The following is a 23630-nucleotide window of genomic DNA, read 5'->3' as shown; positions in this document are numbered from 1 at the left end:
AACCGAAGATCCCAAATTTTATTTTAATATGAAATTTCAAATTACCGTTATTGTCGCACTTACAATATATTACTTATTTATCAGGAATAAGCATTACAATATCCTATTTTTGTTAAGATTGTTTATTAAAATTATTTGTAATTATTTTTAAAGAATCTTATTTACTCATGACAGTTCAAGTTATACACATACTTTTTAATATATATATAAAAATAAAGCTATTTGATTGTACAGAAATTGTTTCCCATTTATTTATAAGATAAATAAATTATATTACATACATACATAAAAATATTATATTACATTTTAAGTTAAAAAGTTTTATCGTATGCAATTAATCATACACGTTTAATTTATATTTTAAATCACACTTTCAAAATTAGGATCAATAATTGTGAGTTCGCAAAATATAAATACAAAAACAACATTTCTGTTTTTTTAACTTCTAAAAGGAAACTTTAAATTTTTTTATTATTTTAATGTGTATCGCGGGCCTTATAATCGTTAGTATATGAAAATTTGATTTGATGTTATAATCAAACTAATCAAAGTCAAGTCAATCATTTTACGCTTTGCTCGTCATTGTTTAGTTATTTTTTCTTCTGTTCTGTTTAGTTTCTTTTATATTATTTTTTAGTAACTTTTATAACTTTATGTATGATATCGCAAAATGTCCCAATACTCTTATATTATTCTGCTTATTTTAACATTAATAACTTTCATTGAATGCGGAAAACAATTTCGACTTGGTCGAAGTAAAGGTGGTAACTTAGGAGCACCGGCGGGAGACGAAGATCAGAAATTTGAATATTTACCTCCTAAACAATGGTTTAAACAAAAACTAGACCATTTTTCTGCAACCGACACACGAACATGGAAACAAGTAAGTTTATGAAATGTTGTTTATAGTATATAATGTATGTAAAAAAATACAACAATTTCGAATGTTAAAAAAAAAAATTGGAACAATATTATAATAATATAATTAAAAAAATAAATAAAAGCTAAAACATCAAATAACATAATTGTTACAATATTGTTGTTTAGTTCGATAATTGTCTTATAATTTCAATTACTTTTGTCTCTGGAAGAATAATGTAAGTAAAGTATATTTTAATGTTTCAATACATTAATATTTTTCTTTTCAGCAATATTTTGTCAATGATAGCTTTTACGATTTTAATAATCCTGGACCAGTTTTCCTGATGATTGGCGGTGAAGGGCCAGCTGATGCTAGATGGATGGTCAAAGGTGCATGGATAGAATATGCCAAAATTTTCAACGCAATGTGTATTCAATTAGAGCATCGCTATTATGGAGAAAGTCACCCTACTAAGTGAGTATATAAAAACAAATATTCCTTTTTTTAAATATCAATTATAGCACTTTTTTTTCTGAATGTTTACTGCGAACATTGTTATGGGAGCATCTAATATATGCTACTATATTATATATTAATTTAATCAAAAAAATTAAAAGTATAGACATACAAAGACAAAAGGTAAGCTCAAGCTATTTGTGTAAGGTTTCTATGGTTAATATTAGAATTTTAGCCTATCGGGAATTTATTAAGCTTATGTGCCAGTCCTAAAAGTGACCCAAGCATTGTGGAAATGTGTGTAATAACATTTCTCTATGTGCATCAATTACGTGAAAGCTACAGCACACTTACTGGAAAAAAATTCAAGACTAATCAACACATCATCAGCATAGACTATTTAGTTGAAATGCATAGATCCTTCCCCCTAATGACCGAAAAAAGTAGTAAGAGTACTGTTATATATGTTAGGTCTGCCTATAAAAATGTAACTTCCACTAAAAAAACTTATTTATACTCTCAGTGCTAAATGCTGAGCTTATTGAATGCAGACGCTCTTTTACATTTTTAAATTGTTCTCGTTAATTTGTTGTTTGCTTTTGTATATATCCTCAATCCACATGTATACTTAATGTTCTTCTTATAATAGGTCATTTAGACATATGCATAGTAATAATTGTGGTTGTTAGATAAATAATAATAATTGAACCATTTATGTCCTGCTATAAAATACATAGTTCTGATAAAATTGTTTGTGTTATTTCTTATCGGCTGAATAACCCCAGTGATAGAAATTTCTTTAAATTGGTTTATATCAACACATGTATTATGAAGGTTATACAGGTCATTTAAATATACAACATAAATTTTGTGCTATAATATTTTATAAATTTAATGTGTGATGATAAATGCTACAAAACTTTTAGTATTAAGAATTTATTTCTAAACTTTTTTGTACACATGCACTTGTAAATTTCCCCAAGTCTTAATTAAATCTATTAGGTATTAAATATGAGAGTGTAGACTAATTAGAGCTGGGAACAGCTCGTACAATTAATGATGCCCCTAGGTCACAATTTCTCTCTAGTATTGTTGTAGAATATACCATAAGTTTCCCATCAAAAATTTCAATAGTTAGTCTTAATAAATGTTTAGGTTTTAGAAAATTTTCACAAGAAGCAGATGTAATGTAAAATATTTACTATTACTTAAAAATTACAATAATTTTGTGAATTCGTTTTAATTTTTGTAGTATTAAATATAGGAAACAATAACATATATTAATTGTGGTAAAAGGTATGGATTGATTGAACTTGTTTTGAATTATTTCAGGGACATCAGTACAAAAAATTTACAGTACCTCTCTTCGCAGCAGGCACTTGCAGACTTAGCATACTTTATAAACAAAATGAATGAAAAGTATAAGTTCAATAAACAAGTGAAATGGATTGCATTTGGTGGATCTTATCCAGGTTCATTGGCAGCTTGGTTGCGGCTCAAGTACCCACATTTGGTTCATGCCTCTATATCTTCTAGTGGACCATTGCTTGCAAAAGTTAATTTCATGGGTAAGTAAATATTATTATAGATGGCCAATGACCTAAATGTAGATTTTTTGTTAAGAAGAGGTTTATAAACACTTGATTAATTGAATATATGTTGTTTATGTTAGTGGTATTAAATGAAACTGTTGTCTGATAGAAAATATTTACAAAATCGGAATATCCATTCTGTATTACTTGTTTACTTGTTGTGATGATACTAAGATGTTTTGTATTTTGCAGAGTACTATCAAGTTGTTGTAAATGCATTACGAGAAAAAACTGGTGGTGATGAATGTGTTACACAGTTGAAACTAGCTCATCAACAGATTAAATCTATGATGAAAACAGATCCAAAAACTGTTGAAAAGGAATTTAGGTAATAATGGCAGAATATTATTCATACTACACTTGCTAACTCCAGGGGCGAGAGGAGTACTTTGTGCAAACCATTTGGGGTTGAAATCACTCTTATCCATTGACTGTGAAAATGGTAGCAGCTGCTCGGTGCAAGTCTGCGGCTCGGGAGACTATAATTATTATTATTGTTCTATTCTTAAAATTCCATGAGCTATGCTTAATAGTAAAAAAAAAATTGAATGTTGTAACATAGCAGAAAGATGTGTGTATCAAATGTAAATAACTTGCTAAGAAAATGCGATATATGACAGTTATAGGATGTCATTGTAATAGTTGTTCAAATAAGAATGAATCCTATTGCCGATGAACCAATGAGAACATTTTAAAAATAAAGTCATGGCTTATTGTTTCGATAGATAGGCACAATGCAAAAAAATCAAAGGGTTCAAATATCAGGTTTATTTGTCCTATACCTTCTGCCATTGGAATGTTGTACCGGCAGCATCTTAAAATATATGAAAATAATATAATAAAACAAGAAACACTTCCCATCTAACATAAATGTACTGTTTAACACAGCACATGAACTAAAAAACGTCATATGAATACCATATGTATATGTTATAATTGTCATTTTATATGTCCTAACACCTTTTGTCTATGATATCATGATAATAGTTTTCAAGTAATGATACACACAATACATTAATTATTTATTCACCTGTATACATAAGTCAATAATCTTCACCTATACTTTGCGAGTATTGAAATACTAAATGTATAACAATGTATTTAATGATTCATCCACTAATATTATTCAGGGTCTGCAAGCCTTTCTCTAAAGCTTCCAAAAATGACATCAAGAACTTTTATAACTCCATCGCGGATGATTTCGCCGATCTCGTTCAGTACAATGAAGATAATCGAATAAGTGCTGATACACGTTATAAAAATTTAACAATTAATACGGTAATTGTCAATGCTTGTCAGTAACAACTTGCATTATTGATGTTTTCATTTTATTGACTATGAATAAGTATACTCAAGGCCGTATTTAGGGGAGGGCAACTGGGGCAACTGCCCTGGGGCCTCCACATTAGTGGGGGCCACAGTTTTCAGCAAGTTAACAAATAGCGAGATATAGTCAAATTTAAATAATGTTATTATTTAATATTTTGAAAGTTACCGATACAAGTAAATAAATCATAGCTTACTGATTGAAATAAAAAAGTAATTAATTCATGATAATATAATTATTAGGTTGTTCACGCTTCTTTTTGTCTAGGGCCTCCACTGCTTTGAGGCCCGGGGGCCTCCAGACCTTTAAATCCGGCTCTGAGTATACTATACATTTCGTTTTATCTTAAACCTGTAAACAAATTTGTAGGTGTGCCAAATGATAACAGAGCCAAGCGGTAAACCAGCGTATCGTAAGCTGGCGGCTTTCAATTCCATAATACTAGATAAATCAAACCAAACATGCTTGGACTACAGCTACGACAATATGATTGAAGAACTCAGAAACGTTACTTGGGGATCAGAAGGAGGTACATTATTCAACTTACCATTATTATCTACTAGTTTTGTCTCGCGGTTTCTCTTGCGTTTGAGTGGAGGGAGGAGTGTACTCTAATCTTTACGATTTGTCTGTTTACTATAATAGTAGTCGCCCGTGGCTTCGCTTATGTTAAGTTCATGTTTCCTTCATACCAAATTTCATCAAATTCGGTTCTGAGGTTTGGTCGTGAAAGGGCTATAATATTAATATAGATTATAAATCTCAGCTCAAGAGTATATTATATACTGAGATGGCCCAGTGGTTAGAACGCGTGCATCTTAACCGATGATTGCGAGTTCAAACTCAGGCAAGCACCGCTATATACATATATGTACTTAATTTGTGTTTATAATTCATCTCGTGCTCGGCGGTGAAGAAAAACATCGTGAGGAAACCTGCATGTGTCTAATTTCATTGAAATTCTGCCACATGTGCATTCCACCAACCTGCATTGGAACAGCGTGGTGGAATATGTTCCAAACCCTCTCCTAAATGGAAGAGGAGGCCTTATTTCAGCAGTGGGAAATTTACAGGCTGTTACTTTACTTTTACTTACTTTAGATTATAAATAAGAACGATTGGCGTATTGGGGTAACGTTAATACAAATATTGAACAAAATATAATCATAATTATAATTTTCTAGCTCGTCAATGGATGTACCAGACATGTACTGAATTTGGTTTTTACCAAACGTCGTCAGGTGAAGTTGAAGTTTTTGGTGACTTTTTCCCGCTCAGTTTCTTCATTCAACAATGTCAAGATGTATTTGGACCCAAGTAGGTGGAATTTGCTTATTTGTCTGTTTTTTGTTTCACTTTTACTGATAATTATTAATTATTACATATAATATAAGATCCAACACATTACAAAGTATTATATATGTAGTATGTTTTAACAAACTGAAATGTTACAACATAATGTCATGATGTTGAAAAACGAAAATTGTCGAAATTATGCACTAACGATAATAATGTACAGTCGTAAGGGGTAATCGAGCGCAGTGGGTAAGCGAGGGCTTTGCCTGTATCTCCAGGATAAGGTGCGGGATACAAGGGGTTTGTTTTGCCCAACCATTGGGGCCGAAATGGCAAATTAGCTGCGGCATGCTCGCGCCGTACTACGTTTTGTTTATTAGTTATTGCTAAAAAGTATTTTCGTTGATTTACTTTCAACTTTTTAGTGGATGGAAAACAGTGATAATTCTAAAACTGTTCTTTATATCGTAATTAAATCTCTTTCGGTTATCAAAACCTGTTCTTCTTTCGATTGTGAAGAAAGGTCATGTTGAGAGTTTGGGAATTGGCAGCCATTTATTTGATATTTGGCTTCCTGGGTAAAGTGTGCGCGGGTAAGTGAGCGCATGCGCACACTTATACAGGGTTATTGGTAACTCGACGTATATCCATTAGGAGGTGTGACTTTTTGCAATAATTTTAACCCCCATATGCATAATCCAAAAGTGAACCATTTTTGAGTTATCACGTTTTTTAGATTTTTTCAAAATTTGTCAAAAATTTATTTTAAAAAAAGTATCAAAAAATCATATTATTTCTTTTGTTTTTTAAAATTGATTAAACACTGGATATTTGTCAATATTTAAACAATAGTTATCGGTCCAAACTTATAAATGTGAGACGGAAAACGAAATTATTTTAATATTTTTTAAAAATTATTATGAAATTTGGCCAAAAAATTATTGTAAATAGTCACACCTATCACCTCCTAATGGATGTACGTCGAATTACCAATAACCCTGTATATTAACTACAATATATAGTGGAACTAAAAAAGAGTTTGCTCAATCTAATGCTTTCAAGTCCCCAACGCTGTATTTCGTTCTTCACTTTGCACAGGACTGCAAATCGTGGTAGAAGGAGTAAAAATTCGATGTTGGGGACCTGAAAGATAATTTTGTTTGACAGACTTTAAAAGAATACTAAACAATAGTTACCATGTCTTTTTATTTTTACTTGTTCGATAATCTGCTTTATTTCAGTTTTCTTTATTATCAGTTGATTAGTTACAGTATGCACTCACTTAACCTATTGCGTTTACTTACCCCACAGGTGTCCGTACACTTACCCACAATGTGGGTCAAGTGTCCGCATTCCGACTCATTAATAATAAAATGTTGATTTTTTTTCTTAATTATGGAACGGGATGTTTTATGTTTTGTTCCAATTTTTAGCCTAATATATATACTTTTCGAAACAATATTTTTGTTTCCCAAATAAATATTTGAGTTAATTCATAAAAACCACAAAAAAAATTGTATGTGGTTAAGTCTTACATATAGTTAGTATAATTAATTTTCTATTTTTGCTTAATTTGTTTTATTTTGTTAAGTCTTACATATAGAAACACTCTACTTAACTAATTTTCAATTTTTACTATTTTTTTCTATTTTTGCGTAATTTGTTTTGAAAGCTTTCGTCATATCGAATAATTTGAGTTATAATATTAATAAAAAAATCTAAATTAAATGTTTAATCAGTTTTTTAGCGAGACGTAGCCGAATACAGTTTATAAAATATCATAAAATTTAAAAATCGTAAGACAAACAAATCATTATTCGTTTTAGTAACATACATATATATATATATATATACTAATATTATAAATGTGAACGTAACCGTTTTCTCTCAGATGACATTTGTTACAAAGATTGTCATGTTGAAATACATTGGCTAAATTTTTTAAATGCTTTCTCGAAGGGGTAATGTTTTAGTTTTTACTGGGTGACGGTTTGTGTACTATATGTAGGTTGTATAAATTTCGAGCGTGTAAAACAGCAAGATCAGCCAGTATAATTCGTTTTATAAATTATTACAATGGAATTAAATTAGAATTTTACAGAGTTGCTCAAAAGAAATACCATATAGGCAGAGTACGAGAATTGATATCGCGAATATTTATAAATGTTAGTCATAAACCGAGTAAAAAAGGGCGTCATATAAAATATGAAATATCATCTTCACGTTACATGTATGTTATAGTTCTATAGAGGCGATATAAGAGCCATGTAGGCAGTCAATATTCAACGTCATGCGCAGAAGCCATCCGAAAGCGGCATCAATGTGTAACTGCAGTAGAGCTGACTCCGCGTTGCGAAAATGTCGCAATCATCGGTGCCTACGGTTTCAGAGGCAGTGCATCAACCCAATGATGAAAATGTAGACGAAGAAGTTCCCGAAAAGAAACCTCGTCCTCCATTTATCTTTTCATTTTTCAATTTATTTACTATTAATTTAGATTTTTTTGCTGATTCGTCGGGCAGAGTCGTATTTTCTTTAGTTTAAATTTTCATTTAATAGTTTTTTTGTTTCTTATTCTCCTAAACTGTTATCTTCTGTTGTACTTCAGCTACAAATTCAAGTCGCCAAGAAGATCGCGAATCTTCCAATAATTTAAGGTATACCTTTTGTCGTTACAAATTTGTTTTAATAATCATAATTCTTCCTTTACTTATTACTTTATTAAAAATGAAATTTATTATAATTTTCGTAATAATGTTAATTATTTATTAATTAATTAATTAACCTTTAGTGATAAGAATTCCAATAATCACTTGCCATTTTTGCGAAAATAAGCTGTGCTTACTTGTTTTTATATGTAATGCGAATTATTTCTCAATAAATAAATGAAATACAGACAGTCTATTGTATGTAGGTATCAGCGTGCGCAGTTGTTTCGTTACCAAATCAATATCTGTGAGCGTTGTCTGTTATGCGCACTTGCTACGCCCCAAAATTATATATGTACATGTACATACATATTAAATGCAAAGCAATTGTTATTTTGTATTATATTGAACTTTTAATATTATTATTGTTTGTATTATTCCTTTTATAATAACATTTAATAGCGAATGTTTTGTTCCATATTTTGTATGTCGTATTTTAAAACAATCTTTCTTTATTTTTTGTCAAAACTTACGTCAAATGACTTATTTTTACAGTTGTTGGAATTGATTGTATTTTGTTAATTTCATATTTATGTTATTAATATTTCTGAAGAACGATTTGTTTTATATTTTTATTTTTTTGTATTGATTGATTGATAAATCATTAACACAGACCAATATTGAAATTTATATCTCTGATCACTTTTTTAAAAAAGGTTCTGATAATTTTGCGTTAGAGTCCGCCATTACAATATTGATTCGACATCCATTTTACTTCAACCTTACTCTCGGTGATTATTATCTGTGCTCCGAATTGTAAAAACTTTTCGGAATGGTTAGATGATGTAAATATTTTTCGAAAAATTTCTAGTTATCTTAATTTTATTAAAAAATCAGAATAATTAGTAAGAGCCATTTACATCCCGTCGTGATCGACTCGAGATTAACGCTTTCCACACCCTCATCTTGCCCTCGCGGATAATAATGGCGCCTCTTTGTTCATTTGACTGACTATAGGGCTTTTCAAAACATTTCTATTTTAAATATCGATTGAAATTATTCAATTTTTCTTCCCAGGAATTCAGAACTTCAGTACCTACCGAGATAAAGTATTTACCTTTATAACGTTGGTGTACTCAAGTTAATTATTGTTACAGATTCGACGCCGGCTTCGTAAGCGAGGTCGCGGACTCTACGAACAACTGCTACGGTGGTCTAACCATAGGTGCGAAGCGAGTCGCGTACGTTCATGGATCGGTGGATCCCTGGCACGCCCTCGGAATGACGACTACAGAAGAAGACGATGCGCCCGCCATCTTCATCAAAGGTCAGTCTTAGTTTCCCTTAGGTACATTTTAGACCATATCAGTTAAATTGATATTAAATAAGCTATGCTATCTCTTTTTTTTTATGGTATAGGTTGGCGGACGAGAATATGGGCCACCTGATGGTAAGTGGTCACCATCGCCCATAGACATTAACGCTGTAAGAATTATTAACTATTCCTTACATCGTCAATGTGCCACCAACCTTGGGAACTAAGATGTTATGTCCCTTGTGCCTGTAGTTACACTGGCTCACTCACCCTTCAGACCGGAACACGACAATACTGAGTACTGTTGTTTGGCGGTAGAATAACTGATGAGTGGGTGGTACCTACCCAGACGGGTTTGCACAAAGCCCTACAACCAAGTGGTATATATGCATATTCTTTTATCATTGTCAAGTTTTGTAATTAATCTCATACATGAATTTAAATTCAATAAAAAATTGTAGGGACGGCGCACTGTGCGAACATGTATCCTCCGAGCGCCTCTGACTCTGCTGAACTGGTGGAGGCACGGACTGAAATCCGTCAATATCTCGAAACATGGCTGAACCTTCCCTGACCCACTGGCATCACGAGGCTCGGAAGAAGAGGTTAGCTCCTTGTCGCGTGGGGTCTACGACAACGTCTTGCGTGACATCTTCGCTTGATCAGGGCAACCTTATTAACGACTGATTTGATTTTATTTTATGTATCTCTTTCGGTGTTCATTTAATACTCGACATTATTATATTCATGGATCTGATATAAGTGCGCATTTATGCATGACGAATACAATACGTTTCGCCAGTCCGTATATGGTGGGGTGAAGGGACGGAGACTGTCGGACTCCAAAGTGTTTTTCGGAGCACTCGGGCGCGGTAGTTTTTGATCACGAGAAATATACATCTTCTGTTTGGGCTCGCTGTGAAGTTCACGATCACGAAAAGTTTTGCCTAATTGGAAAAAGTAAGATGCTCTAACATCTCAAAGCAGACATCTTAGACGCAGAGTTGTCTGGATGTCAAATGAGTGAACCAATTTGACGAATTGAGGTCTGATCACTAGTCCCACTATTGGTGGTAATTAGAGGCTAAGGAGTATAGAATATAGTTTGAGATAAGAATGTTAAAGGCAGGGTTTAAGCAAACGGTAACAGAGTGTTTATTTTTTAAATGAAAAGTATACAATATGAGACGGAAGATAGTATATAGATAATCGCCGCCAAAAAATAATAATTGTAATAATGTTATGCTATTTTACTTAAAATATGATTTTTATTCTATCTTTTACGTTATTTGAATATTATGAGTTATTAAATTTTGGGCGGATAAATCTATACACATTAAATTTCAATAGAGCGATAAAATTATCCGATCGACGTAGATGCGCATTTATGGAAATAGTAATAATATTACATAGAGACAGACGCCCTGTGTGCATTCGACGGTATTTATCTTGATATCAGGGAACGGTCAACAGCGGCACACAGGTGAAGGTTTTCATTAATCAATCAATTATATTATTAGTATAGAATAGATGCTTACGTTATCACAGTCGAAAGAAACGTTTGAGAGTCACTTTACACCACATTCAGATCGTACCTAAAGAATTGCTACAATCGGACATTTGCGACAAAATTAGACACAATAAAGAGATTACCATACTTCCTCCGATTCTTTCGACTCGTGTTAATGCTTCTGCCACATTTCAGAGGAAATGTCTATGGGAAAGATTTAGGAAATACATTTTCAGAGAATGGCATATATACTCTTGATTGGATTAGAATTTGTGATGGAATATTGGATCGATATGATGAGATGGTGCAAGTTAGCTGCAGTTGAAAATGTCTGTCGGATCAACTTTATTATAAGCCCTTACATTAACAGCTTCGATGTTCGGAAACTACGCAATTGACACCAAATGTGACGTTAAATTTACCGATTGAGACGACTGACAGGACTGTGTTATTTATTTCGGCCAATCGAGTTGGAGTGAATAGCATGGTACTTGTCTTCCCGGAGTTGACAATTAAAAACAAGTGCTTGCTCCCGTTAATCAAGAAAATATAGAAATGCGAAGAAACTTATCAATAGAATTTTACCTTATTTACAATTGAATATTTCTGACTTCAAGGAAGACTCGCTTAGCAATAATTACGACAGAAATTTGATCGTTAAGCATTTAACGTAATTGGCCGGACTATCATAATTTTCGCCAGATATACATTTATACACAATTATTTACTGATATATATGTGTCGTATTTTTGAGATGTTTGTTCATGATTCATGGCAGTCGCAATGGTCAAACGGTCATGGGCAATCGTGTTTTTTATACATAATAATACAAAATATGCGGTTGGACGGGTAGAGAGAGGGATTCATACAACGACTCGACGCTGCCAATGTTGTTTGTTGATCGAAGCGCGGACGGCTGCGTCGGGCCATTGCATGAGTTACTTGCCCTCAGTTCGGATCGTATGAACAAAGCGAAACTCATAAACCTCTATGAAGCAATAACTGTTGTGTGTATTTTGTTCGGGTTACTTTTATCATTCGCAATATATTATAACAGCAACCTAGAAACTACCTCATGGTGCTCACGGTTAGGTTTCAGGATCTCCTCGGCCACCCGGCCAGTACACCTTTTCACGGCTATTTGGAGGCGATCTCAGAAACTGGACGCGCTTTATGAATAGAGATTATTTTTTTAATAACGATTAACACTCCGCTTGTTACACCTGGAGTGATCCACATCGAGAGTATATTTATTCTGTGAACAAGCAATATTATACAAATACAAGACGTTTTTCGTAGTTTTAGATCTAAACACGATGCTGGCGCGTTTTATTTCGACGGCATATGATTATTTTCTAATTATATTACATCGTTGCTCAATGAATTAATTAACGAGATATATATTGTTTACGTAAATTTTATCAACGTCGAACATTATGTGCCTTAAAGAGGAAATATTATTTTAGACAGTGCTTTGTGTATGTACAGACAGCATTTTGCAATGATATATGATGAAGTTATTTTTAAGAGGGAAGCGATAGATTTGATTTACTATTTGATGACGCATAAGTAGATAGCATCCGTATTGATGTTTGTACACAGACAATGCACACCGTTACGAGTAAGCGATATGGCGAATATTGTGATATGCTATGCGAGTTCCGCGCACTAGTCGATAGCCGACCGACACCGGCCGTGACACAGACCCGGACTTGACTTTACGGTACTTTTCGTTTGCACGTCATGATCGCTTTTTACTCAATGTGTAATAAAATCTATGTTTAACATCTCGCAGCTGAACCGTTGACAGTTTCGTAGTTCTCCGGAGTGCTTAGAGTTCATTACGTTGCGTGGTTTAGGGTACGTGCCTTAGTTTAATATAGAGTAGTATATGACAATATCATCAGCCGGTCGCGATTCACCATCCAGAGGGCCCGGAGACTTACCCAACTGTCAGTTATAACGAGTGTCTGTTCTGGTTTAACTGCAGCGATCCATTGAGTAACAGAGCACATGATAGTCAATTTTCATATGAATATTTATTCACTTTGGGTTATCAGACGATTTGGTCAAGAATTAGTTACATTTTCTATGATAATTACATGATGAGTTTGTGTTCGTATTATCGTAAGTTGATTGTTCTATCAAGTGGTTTGTAGTTGTATAATTGTCTGATCTAATACTATTAGTTTACTCGTGTCATCTTACTGGAAGAACAGACGATTATAAACAACTTAAGATCATTTTTCATTAGTAAATGTACTTTATTAAATTGGAGAGCTATAACGTAGTTTAATACACATTAAGTATGAAACAAAAGGGCTAATGATGAAGTAGAAGTTATCAGCATGTTACATCATAATCTATTAGTGTCTGCTAATGAGCAGTACAAGGGGCTTGATATAGAGTTAGACATATATATCTAAAGTTCGATCCGACGGATATTATTCAACTTTGATGATTGATCATTTTTTAAAAACTTAACTCTCAAGTAAGTTTAATGATGTTGGTTTTTTTTCCACAAATTGGTTACATAGTTACGAATTATGTTATTTGATTGAAATGTTTATGATGTGTTATCTACTTAAGTTATGTCTTTTGTAAGAATATCAATAACACGTTCCGCTTTTGTTGCTGCTATACCCTTAAGTACCGACAGTAATCTAGGAACGTTTTATTCTTATTCACATACATAATAAGGGTTGGGAAATTTGAGCAAAGTAACAGAACGATTAGTCTATAGATCTACTTTGAAACATTATAATAATTATATAATCTCATAAGATAATGGTGGAGCAGCGCGCGCTAGTGTTGTGTCCGCGAAAGGAGATGGTGTCGCTGGATGTTAGAAGAATGACTTTGTAGGGCCAATGCTCTTTGTCGTACGCGTTGTTGCAGTTGTTATCTCTTGTCCCGACGGACTCGCAAGCGTTAATGTGTCGACAGAGTGTATAGCGGGTGGCATGTAGATCTGTGCAGGATTTCATTGCTGTTAGCTCGCAGTTCATATTAAATGCCGCCCTGAACCGTATATGTCTACATGTCATCTGAGTCCCTCGAGCCGATGCGAGCTCTTTTTGTGTGTCATGTCATGAGATTTTTATATGATGGATTTTTTCGAACGATGAGGGGAAATACGAAGGCTAAATTATATATGTCTCGTCTGAATATAGGAAATAATATCCTGAAAAAGTAATTTCAATGAAAGTATCACACCACTGGTTCACGGGTCGGACATATTCCCCCGACACAACACAGCGTGGAAACTTAGGATAATTTAATAATACGCATATGTATCTCAATAATCGTTTTTCGATATTGTGTACTTTCTTCTATCTAGATCCTCCAGGTCTCTCCACCTTACACTGAACCTCACCATGAATGTTTCCACCATTTTATTAATTTAAACAACGTTTGGACTTGCCCAACTTGCTTCGTATAATTGTATTAATTATAAATCTTTTTTTATATAATTTTTTGATATTTTCGTGAATCATTAAATATGTACTCTAGATATTATTTACTTTTATATTTCTGTATCGTAAGATCTAGGATAACGAATTTTTCCTATTTAACATCTGAGTGTCTATAACCGACTTAGCAAATAAGCACGAATGCTTCACGCAGAATACGACTTTGAAAATAACTAAACCTACTAACAAAACCGAATGTATGTATTTATGAATACAGAAATTCGAAGATTTCATGTTAATTTCAAAGTCCTGAGTGAAAGCATTTTATCATTAAAATTAATATAAATTATAGAATAAAGAGAAGAATTAAATGTTGTTTTATTTCTTATGTCTATATACATATTATTAGTAGATGGAGATATAGTTATGATAGTTATTAATGCAACTAATTTATTATATTTAAACCTAAAATTCCAAAGAATACTGTCATAGTAATGCATCATTAATAATATATTAAACACATAGACGAGGTCCAACATGTCAAAAGCCAAGGTAAATTGTTATGTGAAGATCCAAGTTTAAAGACAGCGTGGTTCAGTTGGATAAGTGCCTAAACCAATCGAGAAACATACAACTAATACATACCTATTATGAAATACCATAAAAATTAGTAGTCAAAGCTAACACACAAATAAATGAACAACACAACATATTTAGAAGGCCATTGTTTCAATGAAACGATTATTTCATACGAATGAATATCAAAATCCTTATCACCTTAATATACAACTCACTTATATAGACCTGTTGCGTCTATTTCCAAATATATACTTACAGTGCAGTCATGTTAGCATGTAAAGTAGGGGTAGGACCGCGTAGCCATGCTTATTATAAGAAGTAAGTATATTATGAAATCCCTTTTTTACAACATTTTTGTGGACGCGATATAATAGGTTGGGGAAAAAGTTTCTTCGTATTTTATATGAAAATTCAAAAAGTTTTTTTTATAGTTTATTTACATTTGACTAAAGTAAGTAGGTGCCATTTTGTTCCATAACTTTTTGCCATCTTGTTGGTAGTGACATGATCCCATTGCTGTAAAAATTTTGGGGCTTCTGATCGAAAAACTGCGACAAGTGGTTTTGGCAGTCCTCTCGTGATTTTAACCTGACACTGCCTAAGGAATTCTGCAGAGACCGAAACAGATGAAAATCTGAAGGTGCAAGGTCAGGACTATACGGCGGATGCATTAATACCTCCCAGACAAACTCTCGTAATTTTTGTTGAGTGGCTAAAGATGTGTGAGGTCTAGCGTTGTCATGGTGAAAAACCACACCCCTTCTGTTGATCAATTCTGGCCGCTTTCTCTCAATTTCTTGCTTCAATCTCATCAATTGTTCGCAATACAGTTCTGAATCGATGGTCCTGCCGGACGGTAACAGCTCATAATGAATGATGCCATTCCAATCCCACCATACACACAGCATTACCTTGTTGCGAGTTAGTCCGGGTTTTGCCACAGTCTGTGAAGCTTGACCGGCCTTTGACCACGATCTTTTTCGCACGTTCTTGTCGTATGTGATCCACTTTTCATCACCAGTTATCAGCTTCTTCAAAAATGGTTCGGTTTCATTACGTCGTAATAAAGAATCACAAATGAGTACACGGTTCATTACGTTTCTTTCAGTGAGTTTATGAGGCACCCATATATCGAGCTTTTTTGTGTACCCAGCTTTATTCAAATGAGTCAAAACCGTTTTGTGGTCAATTGCCAGTTCTTCAGCTACATCGTAACTACTAATATGCCGATCTTGCTCCACTTTTTCAAAAATGGCATCAATTTTGTCCGTAACAGGGCGACCAGAGCGAGATGCATCTTTGATATCAAAATTTCCGGCTTGAAAACGCTTAAATCAAACTTGCGCTACTCTCACAGATACTACATTAGGTCCATAAACGTCACAAATTTTTTTCGCGGCTTGAGTTGCATTTTTACCTTTTTTATAGTAAAATTTTAAAATGTATCGAATTTCTTCTTTAGATTCACTCATTTTAACAACAACAAAAACAAATGAAAATCACACAAATTCCTAATTTGAATTTGGAAGTGCCTTCTTTAAAATTAAAACTTTTTAACGATACCAAAACCAGCCAGATACAAATGGTATAGCCAAAGAGATTTTATTACAAGTTCATACATACTATATGCGAAAAGACTTTTTCCCCAACCTAATAGTTGATCGAGAGCTTGATTAATTTATGACCTTCCCTATGGATTTGCGAAAAAATACCATTTTGAACGTCGACGAGACTATTATTAAGTAAAATTAAAGTGTATATCTATATATACTCATAAGTTAAGACTAATAGTCTTGTATTATAAATAAAAATATATTACTCATCAACTGAGAGTAGTGCTCAATATAGCTGAGTTATCAGCAAACTGAGTGAAATTCGTAAATCTAAGGTTCGTTTATTTTATTCCTACGTTGATTGGAATAGGCAATAAAGTATTATATTATTTCAATTTTTGTCTGAGCCAGGCTATGACAGGTAATGCACTGATATATTGATCCCTCTTATTCGCGAATGCGCTTTGTGAGAGAAAATTTACCTGATTTTAACATAGTCGAGTCAGTGCTTGCTTTGAGGTAAGACGTGTTTTATTTAAAAACAAAATTGTGTTTATTGTGGTTCAAAAAATGTAGACTGGTCCTAACCAATCCTAGGTAATTTGGCACCCAAGTAACTAGTCTTAATTTTTAAAGACTAAATTTTTTTTGTATTATTTTTGTATAATCCTTGTATTACTTAATCAGATATAACGGTTTTTTTTAAGAATTACTCCCGAATTATAATGTTCAGTATCGGCTCCGCTGAAAAAGTACTGCATTTTTAGCAGCACTTGTGAAATGGATTTATTTTTGGGTAATCTAAGTATACCATGAATTTAAGTGGTTTTTTATAATACTACTTAATACGTCTACAACTTTATAGCTCGGGTAATTTATTTCTGTCGATTGTGAAGTTGAGTTGCACCTAGACATGTGGCGATATCTTGCTTTGTCTTAGCTCGCGAATGTTCTTAACTGAATATACACGGCGATAGTTTTGATATGCGATATTTTTAGTCATATTGTCATTTAGAGTAGTGCCAGTATTGTCAATTCAATTTGTAATTGCATTTTTAATTAAAATTTGCCGACTATGATGTTCAAAGGCATAACTGTTTTGCCATTCAAGCGTGTGAAAAAAGTAATGTCGAGTACATTTTGAGTACCTAGTTTGTATATTTGATCCAAAATAAAATCACAGCCATTTGTTGAATGTTATTAAACTATTTGTTGCACATCATGCGCGCGCAACTTTACAGCCCTGATAATGCATCGAGACATGCGTTGATGTATTGATTCCTTTAAACTGGTAAATGCGCTCTAAATTTTTAAATTTTAACTTAGTCGGGGCAGTAGCAGCTTTAAGGTAAGACGTGTTTTATTTAAAATGTTGTGTTATTGGTGTGGTTCATACATTTTTCAGACAGGTACAAAAGATATGTGTTATTTGAGTACCCAATTTCCGATGATTGGGTCAGTGATTATGCAGATATAACTTTTTAATTTTTTTCCGACTCATAAAGTTACTGCTAATTTTAATTTGACGATTAAGTGCATTTGACTTGTTTATTTTTAAACAAAGGTTTGACCGCAAGTCATTATTATCACTTTTTATATTAAGACAAAAACGACATTGAACTATTGTTTTTTATTTCTCATTTGTTGCATTTCATGCGTGCGCAGCTTTTCCCGGATATTTTACCTCTATCGATTGGCTAGAATGGTTTGCGAGGATGGATTGGGTAGACATGCGTCGATGTATCGATTTCTTATAACTCGTGGGTGCGCTTCGTAATTGGAATTCATATTGAGTTGACTAAACTTAATTTACAATTTAATTTTCATTTTTTTTATTTTTTAAATGTGTCATAATTTGTAATAATTTCAGTGGATATGGTCCGATATTTTCTAATTAGATTTATATATACATCTTCAGTCGTATAATCTTAGTCGCTCTTGACATTTCTTGTATCTACTATACATACAGAAATTTTTAAAATTAATAAATTTAGGTATTAAATTTAAAAATTGTTTTAGATTCGAAGCCGTCTTTGTAAACAAGTTCTACGAACTACTGCTACAGTGGTCTAACCGTAAGCTTGAAGTGAGTCGCGATGGCGACTACTATAGAAGAGGCGCCCAACATATTTATCAAAGGTGACTATATAATTTAGATGATTTAATTTTAAATTCTAAATGTTTAGATACGGTTTTTAATTAACCATATTAGCCGTATTTTTATTTATTCGGCTCATTATCATCATTATTTTAATTATAATATATTTTAGAATAACCGAACTAGCTGCTCAGTTAGGATTCCTCTTAATAAAGCAAAATAGAAGGAATAAATTTAAAATTGATTTAAGTAAATATTTATACGATTTTTTGTATTAAATAGCTCCGAAACTCTATAAGTGAAGAGGAGGTCGTTACTCAGCTTTGAAAAATTAACGGATTATTGCTTCTTAAAGTACTACAATAACAATGACAAGATAATTGCGACTTTAAATTTAAAGATGTAGCACAATAATTGGCATTTTTTAATCATCAAACCTATTAATTGTATGCTCGAATCTAAATCCTCAATCATTTTATGTATAATATTGTTGTCAACTTTTAAATAAAATTATTTGTAGGCACGGCGCAATGTTCGAAAATGCACTCGTATTTCCGAACTGCCACCGACTCCATTCAACGTGTAGAGGGGCTGACTGAAATCCGTCAATACTTCGAACTTTGGCCGAACCTCCCCTGACAAACTGACGTCACGAGGCTCTGAAGAGGAAATCTCCACATCGTGTGGGGTCCACGACAACGGCGTACATAACGGCATCATCTGACCAGGGCGACTTTATCGACGACAGCTTCTAATTCATTAATGTGTGTTTATTTAATATTCGACGTTATTATATAATCTTCATAGATAATATAATCACATAAATGCGCATTTATGCATAACGAATATAATAATTTTCGCCACGTGTATTGGCGAGTTCCAATAAAGGAGACTATCGCACATCAACAAGGGTCTCGTGGAGCACTCTGGCGCGATAGTATTTGTTAATAAACATCTTCTGTTTGGGGTTGCTGTAAAGTTCACGATCACGAAGAGTTTTGCCTAATTGGGAAAAGTTGGATGCTCTAACATCTCTACGCTGACATCTAAGACGCAAAGTCGTCAGACTGGATGTGAAATTTGTAAACCGAAGGGGTTTGAAGAAGTGAGGTCTTATTACCAGTCCCTCGACAGGTGGTAAATGGGTGCTAAGGAGTATAGCTTACGGAATAAGGACGTAAAAGGCAGGTTTCATGCGAACGGTAACAGATTGATTATTTTCAAAATGAAAAGTAGACTTAAACGGGAATCAGAAGGTAATATATGACAAATCCGCGCCCAGAGTCTAAAAATATTTTATACTTTTGTTCTTACCTTCTTATTAAACAATTAATAATCATTGTAACAAAATAGATGCATTGGGTTACGGTTATTAATTTTGTTGTCAAATTACTTTAAATAAAAAAAAATAACTATGAAGGTTACATACTCGTCACTTTTTTATAGTACATCAAAGATGCAACTACACTTCGATTTATGTAGATGCGCATTTATGAAACTAGTAATAATAATATACGTAGACTCTTCCCTGTGTGAATCCGAAGGTTGATATTAAAAATAATCTGAATATTATGGGAACGGTCAAGAGCGGCACACAGGTGAAAGTTTTGTATTCATCAATCATTTTCTTAATATAGGATATAGGTGCTTACGTTTTCACAGTCGAAAGAAACGTTTGAGAGTCACATTACACCACATTCAGATCGTACCTAAAGAATTGCTACAATCGAACATTAGCGACAAAATTAGACACAATAAAGAAATTACCAGACTTCCTCCGATTCTTTCGACTCGTGTTAATGCTTCTGCTACATTTCAGAGGAAATGTCTAAGGGAAAGATTTAGAAAATACATTTTCAGAGAATGGCATATATACTCTTGATTGGATTAGAATTTGTGATGGAATATTGGATCGATATGATGAGATGGTGCAAGTTAGCTGCAGTTGAAAATGTCTGTCGGATCAACTTTATTATAAGCCCTTACATTAACAGCTTCGATGTTCGGAGACTACGTTATTGACACCAAATGTGACGTTAAATTAACCGATTGAGACGACTGACAAGACTGTGTTATTTATTTCGGCCAATCGAGTTGGAGTGAATAGCATGGTACTTGTCTTCCCGGAGTTGACAATTAAAAACAAGTGCTTGCTCCCGTTAATCAAGAAAATATAGAAATGCGAAGAAACTTATCAATAGAATTTTGCCTTATTTACAATTGAATATTTCTGACTTCAAGGAAGACTCGCTTAGCAATAATTGTGACAGAAATTTGATCGTTAAGCATTTAACATAATTGGACGGACTATCATAATTTTCGCCAGATATACATTTATACACAATTATTTACTGATATATATGAGTCGTATTTTTGAGATGTTTGTTCATGATTCATGGCAGTCGCAATGGTCAAACGGTCATGGGCAATCGTGTTTTTTATACATAATAATACAAAATATGCGGTTGGACGGGTACAGAGAGGGATTCATACAACGACTCGACGCTGCCAATGTTGTTTGTTGATCGAAGCGCGGACGGCTGCGTCGGGCCATTGTATGAGTTACTTGCCCTCAGTTCGGATCGTATGAACAAAGCGAAACTCATAAACCTCTATGAAGCAATAACTGTTGTGTGTATTTTGTTCGGGTTACTTTAATCATTCGCAATATATTATAACAGCAACCTAGAAACTACCTCATGGTGCTCACGGTTAGGTTTCAGGATCTCCTCGGCCACCCGGCCAGTACACCTTTTCACGGCTATTTGGAGGCGATCTCAGAAACTGGACGCGCTTTATGAATAGAGATTATTTTTTTAATAACGATTAACACTCCGCTTGTTACACCTGGAGTGATCCACAACGAGAGTATATTTAAGAGTCCGCGAAGTATTCTGCAAACAAGCAATATTATATAAATTCATGACGTTTTTCGTAGTTTTAGATCTAAACACGACGCTGGCGCGTTTTATTTCGACGGTATATGATTATTTTCGAATTATATTACAATGTTGCTCAATAAATTAACGAGATATATATTTATTTTGGTTTTACTTCATTTTTGATAAGCGTCGGCGCCGTGTTTACGCAGTAAATTATCAACGTCGAACAGTATGTGCCTTAAAAAGGAAATATTATTTTAGACAGTGTTTTGTATATGTACAAACAACATTTTGCAATGATATATGATGAAGTTATTTTTAAGAGGGAAGCGATAGATTTGATTTACTATTTGATGACGCATAAGTAGATAGCATCCGTATTGATGTTTGTACACAGACAATGCACACCGTTACGAGTAAGCGATATGGCGAATATTGTGATATGCTATGCGAGTTCCGCGCACTAGTCGATAGCCGACCGACACCGGCCGTGACACAGACCCGGACTTGACTTTACGGCACTTTTCGTTTGCACGTCATGATCGCTTTTTACTCAATGTGTAATAAAATCTATGTTTAACATCTCGCAGCTGAACCGTTGACAGTTTCGTAGTTCTCCGGAGTGCTTAGAGTTCATTACGTTGCGTGGTTTAGGGTACGTGCCTTAGTTTAATATAGAGTAGTATATGACAATATCATCAGCCGGTCGCGATTCACCATCCAGAGGGCCCGGAGACTTACCCAACTGTCAGTTATAACGAGTGTCTGTTCTGGTTTAACTGCGGCGATCCATTGAGTAACAGAGCACATGGTAGTTAATTTTCATATTAATATTGGGTCACATTGGGTTATCAGACGATTTGGTCAAGAATGAGTTTGTATACGTTTGGCTTCGAGTTAATTGTTTTATAAAGAGGTTTGAAGTTATGTAATTTTCTGACTTAATACTATCAGTTCACTGGTGTCATATTACTGGAAAGACAGACGATTATAAATAACTTCAGATGCTTTTTAATTAGTAAACATACTTTAATAACATATAAAAGCTGTAACACAGATTTATACATATAAAGTATGAAAAAAGAGCTAAAGATGAAGTGGAGGTCAACAGTTTACATGTTTTATCATGTAAAGGAGATTATTCCGACAGGAATCGATAAACTTAAAATACATATAGCTGGAACTGTGGAATGTATTTGTATCTTAATTATTATATTTAAAGTTCGATCCGACAGACTAACTTTTAACTTTGATGATTGATCATTTCAAAATATTACCCTGACCTAAGTTAATCGTTTTCTATTTGTATAAAAAAAGAAATACAATCTAGGAACGTTTTATAATTGTTTATATACCAAATAAGGCTTGGGAAATGTGAGCAAAGTAACAGAACGATTAGTCTTTAGATATCTACTTTGAAACATTATAATAATTATATAATCTCATAAGATAATGGTGGAGCAGCGCACGCTAGTGTTGTGTCCGCGAAAGGAGATGGTGTCGCTGGATGTTAGAAGAATGACTTTGTAGGGCCAATGCTCTTTGTCGTACGCGTTGTTGCAGTTGTTATCTCTTGTCCCGACGGACTCGCAAGCGTTAATGTGTCGACAGAGTGTATAGCGGGTGGCGTGTAGATCTGCGCAGGATTTCTTTGTTGTGAGCTCTCGCAGTTCATATTAAGTGTCGACCTAAACCGTATACGTCTACATGTCATCTGAGTCCCTACTCGAGCTGATGCGAGCTCTTTCTGATTGTCTTGTCATGAAATTAAAATGCGATGGATTTTTTCGAACGATGAGGGGAAATACGAAGGCAAATTATACGTCTCAAGCTGAACTTAGGAAATAATATCCTGAAAAAGTAATTTAAATGAGAGCACCACATTACAAAATTGGTGTCACTGGTTCACGGGTCGGACATATTCCCCCGACACAACACAGCGTGGAGACTTAGGATAATTTAATTATATGCATATCTCTCAATATATCGATGTACGATATTGTGTAATTTCTTCTATCTAGAGCCTCCAGGTTTCACTTTACACTGAACCTTACCAGGGAATGTATTAAAGCTTGTTTTGTATACTTATTTTAATTATA

The 23630-nt window shown here is 33.8% G+C and overlaps 1 protein-coding gene and 1 long non-coding RNA gene across 3 annotated transcripts; both read left to right on the top strand.

Annotated features, from left to right (window-relative positions):
* Positions 1-533: 533 nt before the first annotated feature.
* Positions 534-10660, top strand: LOC124542882 (putative serine protease K12H4.7). Its single transcript, XM_047120774.1, has 9 exons — positions 534-883; positions 1149-1336; positions 2651-2886; positions 3103-3238; positions 4041-4188; positions 4607-4766; positions 5422-5554; positions 9339-9508; positions 9958-10660. Exons 1-9 carry the CDS (start codon positions 671-673, stop codon positions 10068-10070), a joined length of 1497 nt encoding a protein of 498 aa, XP_046976730.1. The 5' UTR covers positions 534-670; the 3' UTR covers positions 10071-10660.
* A 6463-nt stretch (positions 10661-17123) lies between these two features.
* On the top strand, positions 17124-20653 carry LOC124542883. 2 transcript variants are annotated; one of them, XR_006967402.1, is made up of 3 exons: positions 17124-17148; positions 18571-18690; positions 19170-20653. It is a non-coding gene; the product is annotated as an uncharacterized LOC124542883 (long non-coding RNA). The 2 variants fall into 2 exon arrangements; XR_006967401.1 differs by lacking the exon at positions 17124-17148 and adding an exon at positions 17816-17899.
* Positions 20654-23630: the final 2977 nt, after the last annotated feature.

This window comes from Vanessa cardui, chromosome Z (assembly GCF_905220365.1).
Source record: "Vanessa cardui chromosome Z, ilVanCard2.1, whole genome shotgun sequence".
Taxonomy (NCBI): Eukaryota; Metazoa; Arthropoda; class Insecta; order Lepidoptera; family Nymphalidae; genus Vanessa; species Vanessa cardui.
The sequence above is the reverse complement of the archived record's forward strand: the minus strand, read 5'-3'. Positions and strand labels throughout refer to the sequence as shown.